Genomic DNA, 20,768 nt, shown 5'->3' with positions numbered 1-20,768 from the left:
TTCAGCGGTTTCTTGGCTTTGCCAACTATTATAGGAGGTTCATAAAGGGGTACTCTACGGTGATTTCTCCACTTACCAGTCTCACCAAGAAGGGTGCAGATACCACTCACTGGTCTCCCGAGGCGTTACAGGCTTTTGCCACCCTGAAGGGCTTATTTTGTTCTGCACCCATCCTCAGGCATGTGGATACGTCTTTTCCTTTTATTGTTGAGGTGGATGCCTCAGAGGTCGGGGTGGGGGCTGTGCTGTCTCAGCGATCTGGCTTGCAGGGTAGATTGCACCCGTGTGCCTACTTCTCCCGTAGATTCTCCCCTGCGGAAAGGAACTACGATATTGGCAACAGAGAGCTCTTAGCCATTAAGTTAGCCTTCGAGGAATGGCGACACTGGTTAGAGGGAGCGGAGCATACGGTCACGGTTTACACTGACCATAAAAATCTAGAATACATCGAGGGAGCTAAGAGGTTGAGCCCTCGCCAGGCTCGTTGGTCATTATTTTTTTCTCGATTCTCTTTCATTATTACGTATACACCGGGTAGCAAGAACACTAAGGCGGATGCCTTGTCCAGGTGCTTTGAGTCAGAGACAGCACAGCCCTCCATTCCAGAGACTATTGTTCCCCAGAGGTTGGTACTGGCCGCAACAGAGACTTGGGAGGATTGGAAGGGGACTTTAATTCCCTTCCAACAAGACATCCCAGAAGGAAAACCCGCAGGGGTGCTGTTCATTCCGCTACCGTTCCGTCTCCAGGTTCTAGAGATGTTCCATACGCATAAAAATGCTGGGCATCCTGGAGCATCTAGAACACAGGATCTGGTAGCTAGATGTGCTTGGTGGCCTTCCTTGGCAGCTGATTGCAAGGAATTCGTGAGGGAATGTGCGGTTTGTGCTAAGAGTAAACCCTCCCGGCTGGCACCTGTGGGTACCTTGCAGCCTTTACCCACCCCGAGTGAGCCATGGACCCATTTGTCCATGGATTTTGTAGGTGAACTTCCCAAGTCAGAAGGCATGTCGGTCATTTGGGTGGTAGTCGACCGCTTCAGTAAAATGGCCCATTTCGTGCCCTTGAAAGGACTCCCCTCGGCCCAGGAATTGGCTGACCTGTTTATCACACATGTGTTCCGGCTGCACGGCATTCCGGAAAACATAGTGTCGGATCGGGGAGTCCAGTTCATTTATAAATTCTGGAGGGCATTCTGCCAACAAATGGGCATGAAGTTGTCATTTTCATCGGGCTACCACCCACAGACCAATGGGAAAACGGAGAGAATCAACCAGTCTTTGGAGCAATTCTTGAGGTGCTATGTTGCAGAAACACAGAACGACTGGGTCAAATTTCTGCCTTTCGCGGAGTTCGCACAAAACAATTTAAAAAGCTCCTCCACCGGATTCTCTCCATTCCAGGTGGTGTCTGGAAGATTGCCCAAGTTCTCACCATTGCCAGTGGCCTCCTCTCCGTTTCCAGCTTTGGAAGCCTGGCAGAGATCTTTTAAAGATATTTGGCGCACGGTGAGAGATAATTTACGAAAAGCTTTTGTTAATCAAAAGGGTCAAGCTGATAAGAGACGTTCAGTAGAGTGGAGCTTCCAACCTGGAGACTTGGTTTGGGTGTCTACACGTCATTTGGCTCTGAAACAACCTTCTGACAAACTTGGTCCCAGGTTCGTGGGCCCATTCCCTGTGACTAGGAAGATCAACGATGTCACATATACCGTTGATCTTCCCACCAGCATGCGGGGAGTGAGGTCTTTCCATGTATCACTTCTCAAACCCGCAGTCCAGCTGGGTCCCACTCCTCCTCCTCCTGTCTTAGTCAATGCCCAACCTGAGTATGAGGTGGAAAAAATCATAGATTCACGTACTGTACAGAACTCGGTGCAGTATCTCGTACATTGGAAGGGGTACGGCATTGAGGAGAGGCAATGGGTACCTGGGAACCGCATGCATGCGGATGAGTTAGTGAGGGAATTTCATACGGTACATCCAGAAAAGCCTGGAAGGAGTTGTCCGGAGTCCACTCCTCGGGGGGGGGGGGGGGGGGGGTACTGTAAGGAAACGCGGAAATGCCGCCGTCTCTCAAGGTGAGGCGGCTGTTTCCGCGTCCAGCATGGCGTCACAACGCGGAAAAAACGCTGCATGCCGCATAGGCAGTGCGGCGGAATCCGCATCAGAGGCGGCCCCCGCACTAGATACATTGCATGACAGTACTGGTGTGGCTGGGACTGATAGTCCACCAAGATTCAGACTTACACGCGCGCGAGCAGAGAGGCAGAGTTTAAATAGCAGTTAGAAGGGTGTCGGCTGACCAGCTGGGTCAGCTGACAAATTCCACTGCTCTCATTGGACCAGCAATTAGGGAGGTCCTGGAAAGGTCCTAGAGTATATATACTGCTGGTTGTTCACTTGCTCTTTGTCTGGCGTGCGATCACATATGTGGGAGCACCCAGATCCGTAGTCAGATCCTTAAGTGTGCCGGGACCAGCTGGAGCTGTAATCCTACACTTAGCTAGATTATTGATAGCTAAAGTACTAGTTTGATTGTGATTTTCTGTTATGACTTTTGCCTGCCTCGACTATCCTCCTGAACTCTGACCTTGTACCTCGATATTTCTGATACTCTGTTGCCGAACCTCGGCTCGTTCCTAGACTCTGTTTCTGCCTCCTGATTTTGTACCCCGATATATCTGATACCCCGTTGCTGAACCCTGCCTGTACTTTGACTCCGCCTTTGCCTACTGTATTTGTACTTTATCTGTCCGTGTGTGTACGACCTGGCTTGTCTGACCTCGAGAACCGACCTCACGATTGGAGGCGGTTCCCAGTCCTGTTAGTGACACTTCTTCCTGAGTGTCACTCTCGGACTTTCCTTCCTACTGTCAGTCTGACTCCTCCCGTCTTGGAGAGCTCAGGTCTGCGGAAGGAATCCGTGCAGTTCTCCTTGCTGCACTGAGGCCTAGGCCTCCTAGTGTTACTGTTACACCAAAACACTACACTCTACTCAGGCGAACAGAGGTTAGTTTGTATATCAGATTATCGGTGAGACTGCAGATCACTTATAATCTGGTATATATCTGTATTTCCGGCGATACTGCAGATCACCGGTAATCAGATACTCTCTGCGCCCACCGATCGTTACAATCCAGTTATCTGGCTTGCAGTCACTGCTATGTATCCCCTTTTCTTATTTCTTTCTGCTTCAAACACAATTAGGAATGACAGCTGAATGAATTCTGTGCCCCCTCCTACACTGCACACTGAGGCTGGAGCCTCTTCAGCCTATGCCTCGGCCCGGCCCTGCACACAATCATAAGCAACAAACAGGCGTAGTGGATAGCACTCTTGCCTTGCAATGCTATGGGCTCATGTTCACATCTTCATCTCATATTAGTTAACTCACTGGTGCCCTCTAAAATTGGCCTTAGACTATGAAAGGGACATTAGACTATGACTATGGCAGGGGTTAGATTGTGAGCTCCTCTGAGGGGGACGGTTATTGACTTGACTATGGACTTAAGTGTTGTGGAAGATGTCAGTGCTATATAAATGCAAAATAATAAAATAAATTGGAGGTGACCAACGGAAACAGGAAAGAAGGGCGCAGGCAGCTAGTGGACAAATCAGGCACCGCCATTCACTCCCATTATAAATATCGTTTAATGTGCACCGAACAGGAAAAAAGGGCGCCGGAGAGTAATAACGTTTTAAAAGTGCGCCCGAAGATATTTAATGTTTTATAACTGCTTGTGATTATTTACGTTTAGAAAAAGCACCTGTGACGAATAACGTTTATAAAAGTACTAAACATATTTATTCTATTTAAATAAAACATTATTTAAAATTGTATCCCTTACTGCTTGTAAAACATTATTATTCATAAAATAAAACGATCACTACGTAATGTAATTTGTAATATATTTTATCCCTTACTGTTTGTAAAACATTATTCTACACACAATAAAGCGATCACTAAGTGGGGTCTTAGTTTTAGGCACCACCAGGGAGGTCTTAGGTTTAGGCACCACCAGGGGGGTCTTAGGTTTAGGCACCAACAGGGGGGGTCTTAGGTTTAGGCACCACCAGGGGGGTCTTAAGGTCCGTACACACGCCGGACTGCTGGCAACGACGAGTCCGTCGTTACCTCCCGCTGGGTGGGCGTTCCAGCGACAGTCCGGCGTGTGTACAGTCTGTCTGCAGACTGAAACGGCTGTTTCTGAGCGATCCGCCCGGCGGATCGCTCAGAAACAGCCGTATCAGTCCGCCGACAGACTGTACTCAAGCCGGACTGTCGCTGGAACGCCCACCCAGCGGGAGGTGACGATGGACCCGTCGTTGCCTGCAGTCCGGCGTGTGTACGGACCTTATGGTTTAGGCACCACCAGGGGGGTCTTAGGTTTAGGTACCACCAGGAGGGTCTTAGGTTTAGGCACCACCAGGAGGGTCTAGGGGTTAGGGGTAGGTACAGGGAGGGTTCTGTGTGAGAGTAGGGTTAGGTATAGTTTTAGTAAAATTTTAGTAATACTTACTAATTTTTTACAAAACGTTATTATACGTTTAACTTTTGAAACAGGGAAGATTAACGTTTTCACAATTGCCGATTTCATACACATTTTAATATTTAATTATTTAAAACTTTATAAAAGATTATTTTTTAACGAAATATAGCACAATATTTCTTTTAAACGTTATTCATGCTTATCGTTTAAACCCTGCACCTTTTTTTCCTCAGACGCCCTTTTTTGACGTATGGGTGACCAACTCCTTTTTGTAATGGTTCTATCTGATCATATGTTATTAGTGGAAGATGTCCAAAAAAGCCCATTACCAGAGTATTTATATTCAGTTGAGGTGGTTATGATTCAAAAACTATTCCGTAAGTTCAAATGAATTTGAAATACAAATTTAGTCAGCTCTGCATGAACTTCTCAAGAGACTGGCAACATGCAGAAACTGGTTCTGGATTACTAACATGCTATTTTTATTGTGTGTTTGGTGTTTTATATTAATTCAAACCTGTAGTCATTTTTAGAAAATCAAACTGAATGTATGCTGAAAAAAAATATATAATCAAAGATTACCTTCAATAAAAACTACTCCTGTCTGAGTTATGAATAATGCAGTGTTGTAGTCTGCTAATGTAACATATAGATAATTGAATTCAGTCCTGCCTCTTCCATCCTCCAAAATAACCTATTGGCTCTTTCAATGTCATGAGTGACTTTAAGAATTAAGAGGAAAGCACTGGAACACAACTCACTTTATTTTCAGGTTGTCTTTGATTTTTGCAACCTGCTGATCATATACATTCCCTGTGAGTTATCGGCAAAGGCAAATGTAATCACTGCCAGCTGAAGCTCTCTGAGGAATGTGGAGGAACTCTGCCTCAGAGAGGGGCAGCCAGCAATGATTACATTTGCCTAATACCAAAGATAAGCAAGCTTCTCCGGCTCTCTACAGTGAAAATAAAGGTTTTTACACACAGGTAATGTGTTGAAATGCTTTCTAATGCTATTTTACATAACTAAGAGTAGATACTGAAATTTTAGGTTTGGCGAGCATAATCCACAAAAAAATATCCACAAAGGACCAAGGTGGTAGAAGAGTTAGCATTCATATATCACACAATATAGGGAGCAGCCCTAAGAAGTAACTGTTAGAGAATAAGAATCAGAATCAATTTTATTTTGTCAAGCGCAACTAAGTCGTGTCTGGAATTGGCCTTGGCATGAACAAGGCTAAGTATAAGAGGCGATGAAGACCCCTTACTCTAGACCAAACTTAGCAGGACAGCCTCTGTGTTGGTAGACCAGTTTAATGTAAGGTAACACTTTGTTCACTTGTAGCACCCCCTCTGGTACTGCAGGCACGTGAGAAGTTATTAAACACATAGGCCTCAGTTCACTAAAGGCAGTTCAGTAGAATCAAGACTCTCTAACACTGCAGGGTGGCCTCTTGAGCGCGTCCCAGTGGCTGCAGCTCTTGAGCAGTTTGAGTCTGACGAGAAAATTGCTATGCCAATGTTCAGATTATTATTTAGTTCAGTGAAAAGACTGCATTCGGTATTTTACAAATTTTTTTTCAAAATTCACGAAAGATTTTCTGCATGAGGTAGAAGTTCAGTAATTTACCGAACAAACATGCTTCTATTCACTAAGCCCTGGTAAGTGTCACTTAGCATTGGAGCTAGTCAGCGGTGAAGCAAGAAGCTATGTAAGCTAAGTATGTATCAGGGTTTTCTATCCAGTACATCCCCAACATCCCTTTAGATGTGCTGCAGCCACCAGGGGGAGCTCTTCTGTATAACAGTATACAGATTTTCATATCTAAAGGGATGCAGAAAAGCTGTGAGAAAACGCGGAAAAGCCGCCGCGTGTGTCAAGAGCAAGGCGGCTGACTCCGCGTCCAGCGCGGCGGTTTGCACGCATAGACACGCGTCTGGTAGTGTGGTGGAATGCGGAAAGGCCACCGCATGTCCTGACAGCAAAGTGGCCGTTTCCGCGTCCAACGCGGCGGTTTGCATGCAGCGGCGTGTGCTTGCTTGGTGTGGCTGGGTCTGTTAGTGCACATAGGCAGATGGAAGAGCTACGCGCGCGCGGGCCTGAACTCAGGACCTTTATACCAGCAGGGGAAGTGTCAGCTGATCAGGAAGATCAGCTGATTCCTGCAGGACTCATGATTGGCTGAGTGGCTCGGGTGGGGCAGCAGAGTCCAGCTACTATATATTCTGCTGCTTGTCAGTTGCTGGTTGTCTGTCATTGCAAACACTTTGTGGAAGCATTCAGACCATAGTCAGATCCTTACAGTGTGTTTGAACCGAGAGGACTTGGGAATTCACACTGAGCCAGATTACCTTGTACTGTTATTTGTTAGACCAGTTCCAGGGTGTTGAGATCAAGGCCCTCACACCCCAGACTAGTAATTCTGTGTATCTTCTGTGTATTCTCTAGCATAGTTCCAGGGTGTTGAGATCAAGGAACTCACACCCAAGACTAGGGAATTGTATTATCATTTATGTTATACTCCAGACTAGTTCCAGGGTGTTGATGATCACGGAACTCACACTCAAGACTAGGGAATTGTATTATCATTTATGTTATACTCCAGACTAGTTCCAGGGTGTTGTGACTACGGACCTCACACCCCAGACTAGGATTGTGCTATTACTGTGTTACGTTAGCCCAGTTCAGGGCAAAACCTTGCATATTAGCAGCAGGGCTTCCTGCAACCCAGCCTCGGTCCCTTGTCCAGGGGTCCACAGGCTACAGGAATATCACCCACTGTCAGGGGTGAATTCCTCAGGAGTATTAGGCCGCCAGCTCCTCTGGTGGTCTCCACTCAGAGTTGTTACTGTTACACCAAACACTCTCACACACATAGGTGTCCAGAGGTTAGCAATATATCTGATTATCGGTGATACTGCAGATCATCAATAATGGGGTATATATCTGCATTCTTGGTGATACTGCAGATCACCAATAATCAGATTCTCTCTGCGTGCTGACACCAATCGTTACAAAAGCCTTTTAAAAAGTTTTTTTTCCCTGCTCTGCTACAGTGAAGTCCCTACTGAATAGGGTAAAGCTTAGTGAATTGAGGCCATAGTGATAGATCTACATGCATATAAGTGCTAAAGGCAAGTGGTGGGTGCATAACCTGTGGTGCCAAGCCAAAGCACCCAGCAAACACGAAGTCAAATGTAAGTTCAGGTTAGCACACCAGCTTCAAGCTGCAGTTTGTTTCTGTTTATTGCTTCATCAGCACATATACATACCTAGATACAGGATCTTCTCAAAAAATTAGCATATTGTGATAAAGTTCATTATTTTCTGTAATGTACTGATAAACATTAGACTTTCATATATTTTAGATTCATTACACACAACTGAAGTAGTTCAAGCCTTTTTATTGTTTTAATATTGATGATTTTGGCATACAGCTCATGAAAACCCAAAATTCCTATCTCAAAAAATTAGCATATTTCATCCGACCAATAAAAGAAAAGTGTTTTTAAAACAAAAAAAGTCAACCTTCAAATAATTATGTTCAGTTATGCACTCAATGGGCTCGATTCACAAAGCGGTGATAACTCAGTTATCACGCCTAAAAGACTTTAGGCGTGATAACCTTTGCACCACTGAGTTATCACCGATTTTTGCTCTAACTCGCGCGAAGTTTCCGCGCGTACGTGCGCGCGCAAAGTCCCATAGGGCTTAATGGGAGCTTCGCGCGAAGCGGGGACGCTGCGCGCGCGCGAAGCGGTTGCACGCGCAAAACTTTGCGCGCGGGAAAATTCGCGCAAGTTGCTTCTTATCATGCCTAAAGTGAGTTTAGGCGTGATAAGGGGCTTTTCACTGGCGTGCAAACACTTTGCACCGCTTTGTGAATCAAGCCCAATACATGGTCGGTAATCCTTTTGCAGAAATTACTGCTTCAATGAGGCGTGGCTTGGAGGCAATCAGCCTGTGGCACTGCTCAGGTGTTATGGAGGCCCAAGATGCTTCGATAGCGGCCTTAAGCTCATCCAGAGTGTTGGGTCTCTCAACTTTCTCTTCACAATATCCCACAGATTCTCTATGGGGTTTAGGTCAGGAGAGTTGGCAGGCCAATTGAGCACAGTAATACCATGGTCAGTAAACCATTTACCAGTGTTTTTTGGCACTGTGAGCAGGTGCCAGGTCGTGCTGAAAAATGAAATCTTCATCTCCATAAAGCTTTTCAGCAGATGGAAGCATGAAGTGCTCCAAAATCTCCTGATAGCTAGCTGCATTGACCCTGCCCTTGATAAAACACAGTGGACCAACACCAGCAACTGACATGGCACCCCAGAGCATTACTGACTGTGGTTACTTGACACTGGACTTCAGGCATTTTGGCAATTCCCTCTCCCCAGACTCTGGTACCTTGATTTCCGAATGACATGTAAAAGTTGCTTTAATCTGAAAAAAGTACTTTGGACCACTGAGCAACAGTCCAGTGCTGCTTCTCTGTAGCCCAGGTCAGACGCCTCTGCCGCTGTTTCTGGTTCAAAGGTGGGTTCATGCTTCCATCTGCTGAAAAGCTTTATGGAGGTGAAGATTTAATTTTTCAGCACGACCTGGCACCTGCTCACAGTGCCAAAAACCACTGGTAAATGGTTTACTGACCATGGTATTACTGTGCTTAATTGGCCTGCCAACTCTCCTGACCTACACCCCATAGAGAATCTGTGGGATATTGTGAAGAGAAAGTTGAGAGACGCAAGACCCAACACTCTGGATGAGCTTAAGGCCGCTATCGAAGCATCCTGGGCCTCCATAACACCTGAGCAGTGCCACAGGCTGATTGCCTCCATGCCACGCCTCATTGAAGCAGTCATTTCTGCAAAAGGATTCCCGACCAAGTATTGAGTGCATAACTGAACATAATTATTTGAAGGTTGACTTTTTTTTGTTTTAAAAACACTTTTCTTTTATTGGTCGGATGAAATATGCTAATTTTTTGAGTTAGGAATTTTGGGTTTTCATGAGCTGTATGCCAAAATCATCAATATTAAAACAATAAAAAGGCTTGAACTACTTCAGTTGTGTGTAATGAAACTAAAATATATGAAAGTCTAATGTTTATCAGTACATTACAGAAAATAATGAACTTTATCACAATATGCAATTTTTTTTAGAAGATCCTGTATGTATATAATACAACAGAATACAGTAACATTTCTATAGCGCTTTTCTCTCATAGTACTCAAAGCGCTTAGGCTTTCTCAGATTCAGTAGTTGGTAGTAGGATAAAGTATTCACACAAACAAAAATTATGTTTCTGCAAATGCCAAATTGAACAGATGGGTTTTCAGTCTGGATTTAAACACGTCCAGAGATGGAGCTGTCCTGATCTGCTGAGGTAAGGAGTTCCATAACGTCGGAGCAGCATGACAGAAGGCTCTAAGACCAAAATTTTCCAAGTGGACTCTGGGTATGTGTGCTGATGAAGCAGTAAACAGAAAAATTTGCAGCTTGAAGCCGGTGTACTAACCTGAACTTACATTTGGCTACATGCATATAAGAGTATAATACCTTCAAACTTCGTATATACTGTAGTTGCTGATGCAAAATTCCTAACACAGAGTTTGGGCCATAAAAGGAACTGGTTTATTAAGGAGCTCAGAGTATAGCTAGAAAACCTGATACCAAAAGTCACGGACTCAGGGACAATCCCAAGAAAGAGTCAGTTTAAAGGCATAATTAATAGTTATGAATAATTTCTTACCTTTGCGATACAGATGTTGCCTGGATGTCACTACCATTACAAGCAGGGCATTCCTCACATTCTACAGACTTGGTGGTTTCCAGCAAAACTTCGTTTTCATCACTCAATGTTGTATCATGGCTTATTTCATCATTTTCATCTTCATCTTCAGTGACAGGTTCACTGCTTTCCATCTCTTCGTCAAGATTGTCCTCAGTAAGTACATTTGGTGTATCATCAGTCACTAAAATGATAAGCTTTTTCTCAGCTTGGTCCTCTTGGGCACTTGTCAAACTCTTTTGCTCCTTAACATCTTCTTGTGCTTTCAGAGAAGCTTCAGTAATGGAGTTGGGTTGCTCTTCTTCAACACAGAAAATGACAGGAGTCCCATCTTGTACATAGGTTTTACTGTGTAAGTTTGGTATGTCTATGGATATAAAACTCTGTACATCACAGTTCTCTTCATACTTTATTTCAGAAGATTTGTTGTCAACCACTATAACAGTTGCTTTCTCTGCATTTTCTCTATTGAGCTTTTGGACCTTTTCTTTATATTTGCAGGACTGGGTTCTTTGGACAGTCCGCTCTAAAAGCAATGACAGGACAGCAAGCGTATAACAGCTGGTTTGATTAGTCTTCAAAGCATATGCTCACAGGCTTGTTCAGTCATTTGTAAGTAGCAATAGCCTTTTAAAACAACATATAAAGCATTTTCAACAAGCTGTAAAAGGCCAGACAAGCACTATTCTGCCACATACAAATAAGATCAAGTAGTAACACATACTGTATACTACATGTTAAATTTTAGGATGCATACATTTGCTGCTTTACTGATAAGTAAGGGCCGGTTCAGATGGGCGTTACACAGCCTCTTGCTTAAATGCTTTTCTGCTAGCAAGAAAATAAACGTTTAGCATCTTCTGGTGTTGCTTTCCGTCATTCATCGTTTTTTAGCCCTGCAGGGGGACACGGAAGCACGGCTCATAGGCGATTCCCAAAGCTATGTAGCCTCCAGGAGTAAACAAGACTACAGGACGCAACATGATTGAGTACAGTCTTTGCATGAACAATGGCAAACAACAGTATCAGTTCATTTGAATGGACAGCGCTTGAGCGAGGAGCAGCGGGGCTGTCGTTTAAAACTGGTAGAGCACCCATATGAACTGGTCCTAAGCTTTACATTATAACTGCCCATACTACATTCCTTGTAGAAAGTAAAATATTCCCCTAATATTTTGTGCACTAGCACTGCAGCATCTTCATCAATGGTGCAAATCATTTGTAAATTGATTCATGCATATGTTTCCTTAGTATCCCTCTTTAGCAGTGTACTCCCAAATTACTTTTACAATTACATGCAACAGATTTTAGTTAAACATCTCTTTCAAATAAGCAATATTTTTAATGTTTTTTTAGGTCATCCTCCAGAGAATTCAAAATGTCTGGCTAATTCTGTGGAATTAATTTGATTTATGAAATCTGGACCGGAAATGCTTCTATAGGTACTCATAAAAGGAATCAAAAAGTACCTGTTCTAACAACTAGCTTGCAATACTATTGCAGGTTTCTGGTAAGGGCCAGTTTCACATAATCTCTTACTCTTTTGTGAACAATAATGTGCTGCAGCCTGTACATCACTAAAGCATTCTCCTTGTTCAGAAAGTGAAAGATTCCATACAGAACTTTATTAATGTACAACTGTAGTTTTAAAGCATTCTTCATATAACCGTCTCTACTGAGAAACAATGCAAATACTGTCAGTTAGTACTGTATGGGGCAGGGGAAGAAACATCAGTCTACCAACAACTACATCTCCCAGATGCATCTAGATGCATACATCTCCCAGATCCCAATTCTGTGAGATAGGCCTGTAAAATATGGCTTAGGCCTGGTTCTCACATAAATCTGCAGATTTTCAGCCCGGTCCAGTACTGTCCTGTCCTGTCAGTTTTGCATCAGTTTTGTATTCATTTTCTATTAGGTTTACCAGACTAGACCAGAAATGTAAACCAATTATGTGTGAGAACAGCCATAGAAACACATACAAAACTGATACAGAACTGACAAGACTGGACCGGACTGGAAATGTAAAAATGTATGGTCCGGAAATACAGATTTATGTGTGAACACAGCCACAGACACACATGCAACAGTCCAAAACTGACAGCACACCTTTTTATGTGTGAACCAAGCCTTACTCCTTATTCCAGTCCTATAGGTCACTTCATTTTGATGGTCATATCATAAAACAACACACTGCAAATTGTTTCTTTCACCTTCCGGAGAATACACTTTGGTACCTGTATCTGGTGGCTTCTTTTTCTTTGAAGATTTTGTTCCCTTCAGACTCACAAAGTTTTTCTTTTTCTCGTGAGTGATTTCATCTTTGGCAATCTGTAAACACAAATTATGACATTGACTGTATGACACAGACTTAAAACCTTGCATAAGGTAATATACATCAATCAGCTACAGTATTAGAATCACTGACAGGTGATGTTACTGATTATCTAGTTAAAGTGGCACAAGGGGATAGATATAGGCCCATACACGCTTTAAACCTTTGTCGTCAAAAACAATCTTAACAGATCATTTCGGAAGTCAGTTTAGGAATGATACGCACAAAAACACATTATTTGGCTCACAGATAATTATGTGTTCTGCTGTGCAAGGGAGAGGGTAGGAGGAGCAGGAGGGAGATGCCAGAGAGGAGTCCCAGTTCCCATGCTGAGTCCTGTTTTCCACTTATTGTACCCATGGAGATCTCATGGAGAAGCGTGTGGTCAGTTTGATCAGGTGAGTAGATATAAAAGTCTCTGTTTTGCTAGCCATGATCATGTGCTAAAGCAAGATGTGATCACAGCAAATCAGAGTTTTGCAAATCTATCAGCAGATCAAACAAATCGCTATGCTTCTCCATGAGTTCTACTTGACCAGTGTTTTTCAAACCTGTCCTCGTGACTCCGTAACAGTGCAGGTTTTGCAGGCAATAAGCACAGGCGGGGTAATTAGTGCCACAGCTAAATGGAATTCACCTAGCTGAGACACTAATTACCCCTCCTGTGTATAGGGGAGGTTGCCTGCAAAACATGCACTGTTGGGGAGTCACGAGGACAGGTTTGAGTAACACTGTACTAGACATACCTACAATTTGCACCTGAGAATTAAAACGGGATGGTGAAGCAATCGAATAATGTGGCCTGATCTGATGAATAATAGTTTTGTTTGCCCTCCAAATATCCAACACTGAGAATCTGTGAGAGGTCTAATCTAACATGATGCCATGTACTAAATCTGTGAGATGTGCTTGAAATGAAAAAAAAAAAAAAACAACCCAGAGGGAGCCCACCTCAGTGCTTGTAAGGTCTAATCTAACATGATGCCATGTACTACAGAACACCTTCAGAGGTCTTGTGGAGTCCATGCCTCTGTGGGTCAGAGCTGTTTTGGTGGCACAAAAGGTCCTACACAATATTAGGCCAATTGCTGCAATGTTCCAGACAGTGGAGTAGCTACAGACCTCAGGGCCCTGATGCGGAATTTGGACTGGTCCTCCCACTCCCCAATCCCCTCTTTCCATTCCTACATTTACCTCCCGACCACCTCACACTGATGGGCAGTGGGAGGGTGGCGCCACCAGGACCGCCTTGTCGTCAAAGTCCTGGAGGAGGGGTTAGCAGCACGCGTGCGCGTTCCTTGCTAGTAAACAGAGCGGGGCTCCTTGATAAGCCTACCAGCCGTGATTGGGGCAAATAAATAAGTGTACAGCGCTGCAATCAGACGCATGCGTCACAAGTGGAAACGGGCCCTAAGAGGTGAGTGTTTGTGTGTTGCCTTTCATCTTCCTCAAGATTGTGTTCTATTCAGGAGGGCAACCTTGGGGAGGACCAGCAGGCCTCCCAGGAGCACAGGCCCGTTCACAGTGTAAAGTGTATATTTGGCATCAGTAAACAGTGTGTAAAATATCTAATGTGGGGTTTGAAATTCTTTCTTTTAAAAGGAGCAGTGCATAGAAATTAAAATCTGCACTTACTTGGGGCTTCCTCCAGCCCTCTGTAGCATGCGAGGTCCCTTGGTGTCCGCTGGTTCCCCTCCATGGTCCTGCTGGCGGCTCCGTTAGGTTGGCGATTTCGGCTAAAGTTGTGAGCTACTGCACCTGCGCAGCCCGTCCATGCACCTGACACTGTCACGTGCCCATCACCAAAAGCCTCCTGCGTGGCTCTCGAAAGACTGAACTGCGCATGCAATGGAGGCTTACAGCAACGGGTTTGTGATAGTGTGGCGTGCACAGACGGGCCGGAGCCACCAGCGGGACCACTTATTGCAACACCAGCGGGACCAAGCAGGGTCCCCGGAGGACACTGAGGGCCCCTGCGGGCTACGGGGGGCTGGAGGAAGCCCCAGGTAAGTGCAGATTTTAATTTCTATCCCCTCTCAGGGTCCCACAAACATTTTGTATTGAAAGTGTTCCTGTGTGCAGGCAGTCCAACACACTGAACTTTAGAGTCACATCAAAGTAAAAGGAATGGATACAAAAAAAAACAAAAACTGCATCCATTACAGTAGCTTCAGTGTTATGTTGACTCCAGTATAATGAACAATATCCACAATAGAAACTTACTTTGTGCAGCTGTACTACACGGGTAATTAATGACTACATGGCTGTATAACTGTATCCCTTTCACCATATATGCCATGAAACAATATAATATGAATTAGAATAGACAGATGGAGCTTGGAAGATGGAGAGCTGTGATAATGTAGAAGGCTGAACCTGTAATCTTATGTGCATATTCAGTATTGAACATTTTAGAAAGATTAATTGAGAATAGGTTCCTGCAAGTGAGTCACCATTTACAAAGCAGGAATAAAGCACCATAATGGTTCACAAAAAAGCAGAGGCCTGGACTGTGCGCAGCCAAGGGAAGGCCATCATGATGGAGTTTTGCTGTCCATGTGCAATAGGGGTTTAAGCAGGCAGGGATTAATGGGCCTGCATAATATGGTATGGTTTTAATGTTCAGGCTGATGAGATAAGGGAGTGCAGGCAGAGGGGTTGAGTCTTCTAGATGTGTGTGGGCCAGGAAGTGGTCAAGATTAGCTAGGATTGATTTTGTGGGTAGTTAGGAAGTGGATTAGGAAAGACAGGGAGGAGTTCAGTGTCCTCACCAGACAGCCAACAGAGGATGAGTGTGTGAAAGATTCATGTCAATACCTGTCCCTGTGAAGATGCTGTGAATAGAACAATCACAGCAGCTTCTTTTGTCTGCCCCCCTATAGATATTATACAGAATAATCTATGTCTATGAACAGAATACCAATACAGCTTATGGTGACTCAGAACCACTTGGAAAGTATAAGGGGCTATGCATCACGGGAAACCACAGTTGCCCACTTAAAGGATACCAGAGCTCAATTGTTTTTTGAGAAAAGGAGGAGTAGGCATATTCTGTTATCTGTGCTGATGCTTACCACTCCCCTCGTTCTCCTATCAGCCCCGCGTAACTTACCTAAAAAGCCCCCCGGGAATCCTTTTCGGCCGAGTCAGGACTTACTGTGCACGTGCCGGCCTGGGCTGCGCGTGTCCTACAGCATTTGCCCGTCGCCGCGAATGCACTGCGCATGCGTATGACATCACTGCGTCATGTGTATGACATCATACACATGTGCAGTGCGCTCCTGGCCACTTGCACGAGCTGTAGGGCGCGCGCAGCCCCGCCGGCACCTCCGCAGTAAGTCCTGACCCGGCTGACCTGAAGAGAATCCCGGGGGGCTTTTAGGTGAGTTACGGGGGGCTGAGAGGAAAACGGGGAGGGGGGGGGGGGAGCAGTAGGCATCTGCACAGGTAACAGTACAAACCTGCTCCCCCAATTTCTCAAAGAATTTGAGCTCAGGTATCCTTTAAAGCTGAATTATTGCAAATACACTCTGTTTTAAGAAGGCACAATTATATTCATCAATGCTACATCTATGTATAACTAAACCCCTCCCAAAAAATGATCACAATAAACCACCCTGGTAAAATAACAACCTATATAAGACAAATGTCACCATTCAGAAATACCAGTATATAGCTTCTTAAGTCTCATACGCACCCTCAATTAATGACGTTAGAGAGATGTTCTGGGGAATGAGTGCTGTATAGACACACTGTTCAGCTATAGACAAGTGGTATGCACTGTTCAGTGGAGAGAGGAGGAGGAGCGATGGACAAGCCTCTGTGTCCCCACACTGCCGCTCTCTGACCCCTCCCACCACCATGCTATAGCCCCCCCCCCCCCAAATTAGCAACAATATTTTTCTCTATCTCGGAAGGTAAATAGAGGAGACGGATTCCCTATTCAAAACGACCGCTAGGGGCGTTTCTGTAGATTTTCCAGAGCTGACATTGAGCAGCTCTCTCTCTCCCCAGCCACGCCTCCTGCCGCTCCCCTGCCTCCCTGCACACCGGGAGAGAGAGATCTCTCTCCTTCCAGCATCATGACCTAGAGGTCACGAAAGTGAAAGTGGGCCAGTGCGGCCCACAGGAGCGGCGGTTTGGCGGCCACCTGATCCACTCAGCACCCCGGATCAGGTAGCAATTTTTTTATTTTTTTATTTTATGAGCCCACCTTGAGCTCTCTTTAAGTAGTCAGTGGCATATTGCTGACTGGCCACAGCATCAGTTTATTAGTATTTCTAAATGACCAAATCTAGTTATAAATCAGGGCTGAATAATCAGCATCAGCTGATTTTTTTTCCTTCAAAAATCGTATTCAGATACAGAGCTGAAATGAGGTGTGTCAGTTGAACTCATACTATCAGTATTTGTATAATGTGGCTACTATTGAAAATTACTTTGTGCTGTGTCCCTTTGCATTTGCAAACTTACACACTTTCAGAATGGTTTAATCTATTTAATTTAATTTGCATTAACATTATAAATCATTAAAAGACCATTTGTATACTAAAGATAAGGTTATTTTTCTGCTTTGCGTGACCTTCTCTGAGAACTAGCACCTTATATCCCGCCAGACAGAAAGCGAGATGTTGTAGTCAGACATTAGCTATGGCTATAAAAAGAATCAAGGGTTACCAGTGACAAGAATAATGCATAACTGGAGTGTTGTGTTACATATGCTCATTGACTTTCTCCTGACACTTCTCCTAATTGATGTAAACAGTTAACAGCATTTCCTTCAAAATCTTATCATTGTTCTTTAAAGAGACTCCATAACAAAAATTGCATCCTGTTTTTTATCATCCTACAAGTTCCAAAAGCTATTCTAATGTGTTCTGGCTTACTGCAGCACTTTGTACTATCACAGTCTCTGTAATAAATCAATGTATCTTTCCCTTGTCAGACTTGTCAGCCTGTGTCTGGAAGGCTGCCAAGTTCTTCAGTGTTGTGGTTCTGCTATGCACTCCCCCCTCAGGGGGGAAAGAAACACACAAATGATCTCTTGAGATTCAAAAGGAAGGCTGTATACAGCCTGCTTGTGTATGGATGTATTTTCTATGTGTGGACATACTGTACATCAACCTACTTCCTGTTTTGGTGGCCATTTTGTTTGTTTATAAACAAACTTTTTAAAACTGTTTTTAACCACTTTTAATGCGGCGGGGAGCGGCGAAATTGTGACAGAGGGGAATAGGAGATGTCCCCTAACGCACTGGTATGTTTTCTTTTGTGCGATTTTAACAATACAGATTCTCTTTAAAGTGAGGGTGATAGGGAGTCTGCCATATTTATTTTCTTTTAAACAATACCAGGTGCCTGGTAGCCCTGCTGATCTATTTAGCTACAGTAGTGTCTAAATTATAACAGAAACAAGCATGCAGCTAATCTTAGTTCTGACAATATTGTCAGAAACACCTGATCTGCTGCATGCTTGTTCGGGGTCTATGGCTAAAAATATTACAGGCAGAGGGTCATCAGGACAGCCATGCAACTGGTATTGCTTAACCTCCCTGGTGGTGCATTTCTGTCTGGATTTATGGGTCTAAAAGTGGTAAAAAAAATTCAAAAATGTTAGGCCTCCAATTCTCAAGTCATAACTCACCAAAATATATCAGAATAAAGGCCTGGTAGACATTCTGCATATAAATAAAAGACTGTAACACAAAATTGTTGAATTAATTAAATGTGTGAATAAACTTAAAGTGGATCCGAGATGAACTTTTACTCATTGCATAATTGTGTTTCTTTCATATTGTTTATAGGGCATTCCTCAAGCCAAATACTTTTTTGTTTTTGTTTTTATACTCTAGTTCCCTATAAACTGAATAATCCTTGCCCACAGGTTTTCGGAGAGCCTTAGCAGTAGCAAGGGCTCATGGGAGCTCAGTCTGGGCAGGAGGAGGCTTTTTTTTCAGAGGCTGAGTGCTGTGTGTAATGTTTACAAACAACATGGCTGCTGTCATTGTATCACAGGAAGAAATAATCATATTCTATTGAAGCTGTTTTCAGCTAGATTTGCTGTGTAAACTATCTAAACTTTAGATGTATAGACAAGTTACTTGTTATAGTTAGTTTTTCATCTCGGATCCGCTTTAAGAAATTGTGAAACTGTGCAAATAACACAGGAAGAGAGTAGTCAAAATCCAGGCAGAGGTTGGTGCAGGCGGCAGGCAGAGAGTAGTAAAAATCCAGGCAGAGGTCGGTGCAGGCAGCAAGCTAAGAGTATCAAAATCCATGCAAAAATTGGTAAAGGTAAGGTAAGATAAATCAGTAAGGCAGAAGCATTAGCGCAGAAGCACGTGGGAACCAAATGACTATATTGTTAACATCCTGAACTTTCAAATGATCTTATCTGCCATCTCTGCCATGGCAGTCGGGTGACACAGCGGAGAGATCAAATTACAACTTGTGGTTAGAGACAAATGAGGAGGTATTAGACAAGCTAAATATATATATATATATATATATATATATATATATATATATATATATATATATATATATATATATATATATACATATACAAGCTATCCTATACTATAATACTATAAAATCCCTGTGTCGCTGCGTCTGTACATCTGTCAGTGCTTTTTAGCACTGCGCATGTGCAGGGACAAGATGCAGAGATACTGCCGAGAGCCGGAGGAGGACGGGGCCAGGAGGGGCGGGCATGTGTGTGCGCGTGCGACGAGTGCGTGGTGCGCGGCGTGCGCGATGGGTGCGCAGCGCATTAGGAATGGACCTAGCCCGTTTTTAAATGGGCTTAGGCCACTAGTATATATATAAACACACATACTGTCATATTGTAATATATATATATATATATATATATACAGACACACATATATATATATATATATATATATATATATATATATATACATACTGTACATATGTATATTTACAGTGGGATACAAAAGGGCAACCTTTATTTGAGAAGTGAAATTAAGTTTATTGGATTTACAGAAATTGCGTAATAATTGTTTAAATAATATTAGGCAGGTGCATAAATTTGGGCACTATTGTCATTTTATTGATTCCAAGACCTTAAGAACTAATTATTGGAACTCAAATTGGCTTGGTAAGCTCAGTGACCCCTGACCCACATACACAGTTGAATCCAATTATGAGAAAGAGTATTTATGGGGGTCAATTGTAAGTTTTCCTCCTCTTTTAATTTTCTCTGAAGAGTAGCAACATGGGGGTGTCAAAACAACTCTCAAATTACCTTAAGACAAAGATTGTTCACCATCATGGTTTAGAGGAAGGATACAGAAAGCTATCTCAGAGATTTCAGCTGCCTTGTTCCTCAGTTAGGAAAATTTTGAGGAAATGGAAGACTACAGGCTCAATTCAAGTTAAGGCTTGAAGTGGCAGACCAAGAAAAATCTTGGATAAACAGAAGCGATGAATGGTGAGAATAGTCAGAGTCAACCCACAGACCAGCACCAAAGACCTACAACATCATCGTGCTGCAAATGGAGTTACTGTGCAACATGCAACCATTCGCCGCAGTTTACACAAGGAGATGCTGTATGCGAGAGCGAGAGTGATGCAGAGAAAGCCTTTTCTCTGCCCACAGCACAAACAGAGTCGCTCGAGGTATGCTAAAGCACATTTGGACAAGCCAGCTTCCTTTTAGAATAAGGTGCTGTGGACTGCTGAAACTAAAATTGAGTTATTTGGGCATAACAAGAGGCATTATGCATGGAGGAAAAAGAACACAGCATTCCAAGAAAAACACCTGCTACCTACAGTAAAATATGGTGATGGTTCCATCATGCTGTGGGGCTATGTGGCCTGTGCAGGGACTGGGAATCTTGTCAAAGTTGAGGGACGCAAGGATTCCACTCAGTATCAGCAGATTCTGGATACCAATGTCCAGGAATCAGTGACAAAGCTGAAGCTGTGCAGGGGCAAGGCAACAAACCTAAACACTTCTCAAAATCCACTAAGGCATTCACGCAGAGGAACAAGTACATCGTTCTGGAATGACCATCTCAGTCCCCAGATCCCAGTGGCGGCTCCAGGAAATTTTTTTAGGGGGTGCTATGCAGGTGCTGGACCAATTTCCGGGGGAGCTGACGACCTGCGGCGCGCGAAGCGCG

At 43.8% G+C, this 20,768-nt stretch overlaps 1 protein-coding gene across 4 annotated transcripts in view; it reads right to left on the bottom strand.

Annotated features, from left to right (window-relative positions):
• MYLK4 (myosin light chain kinase family member 4) overlaps window positions 1-20,768 on the bottom strand; it is a 299,781-nt gene that overhangs the window by 81,544 nt on the left and 197,469 nt on the right. For all 4 annotated transcript variants that reach the window (XM_068236806.1, XM_068236807.1, XM_068236803.1 and 1 more), the window contains 2 exons: window positions 12,521-12,614; window positions 10,242-10,806 (listed from right to left, as the gene is read on the bottom strand). In XM_068236806.1, coding sequence (XP_068092907.1) covers window positions 10,242-10,806; window positions 12,521-12,614 — 659 coding nt within the window. The remainder of the gene's footprint in view (window positions 1-10,241; window positions 10,807-12,520; window positions 12,615-20,768) is intronic.

The sequence above is a fragment of the Hyperolius riggenbachi genome, chromosome 5 (assembly GCF_040937935.1).
Source record: "Hyperolius riggenbachi isolate aHypRig1 chromosome 5, aHypRig1.pri, whole genome shotgun sequence".
NCBI lineage: Eukaryota > Metazoa > Chordata > Amphibia > Anura > Hyperoliidae > Hyperolius > Hyperolius riggenbachi.
Note: the sequence above shows the minus strand (reverse complement) of the source record. Positions and strands in the feature narration are given on the sequence as shown.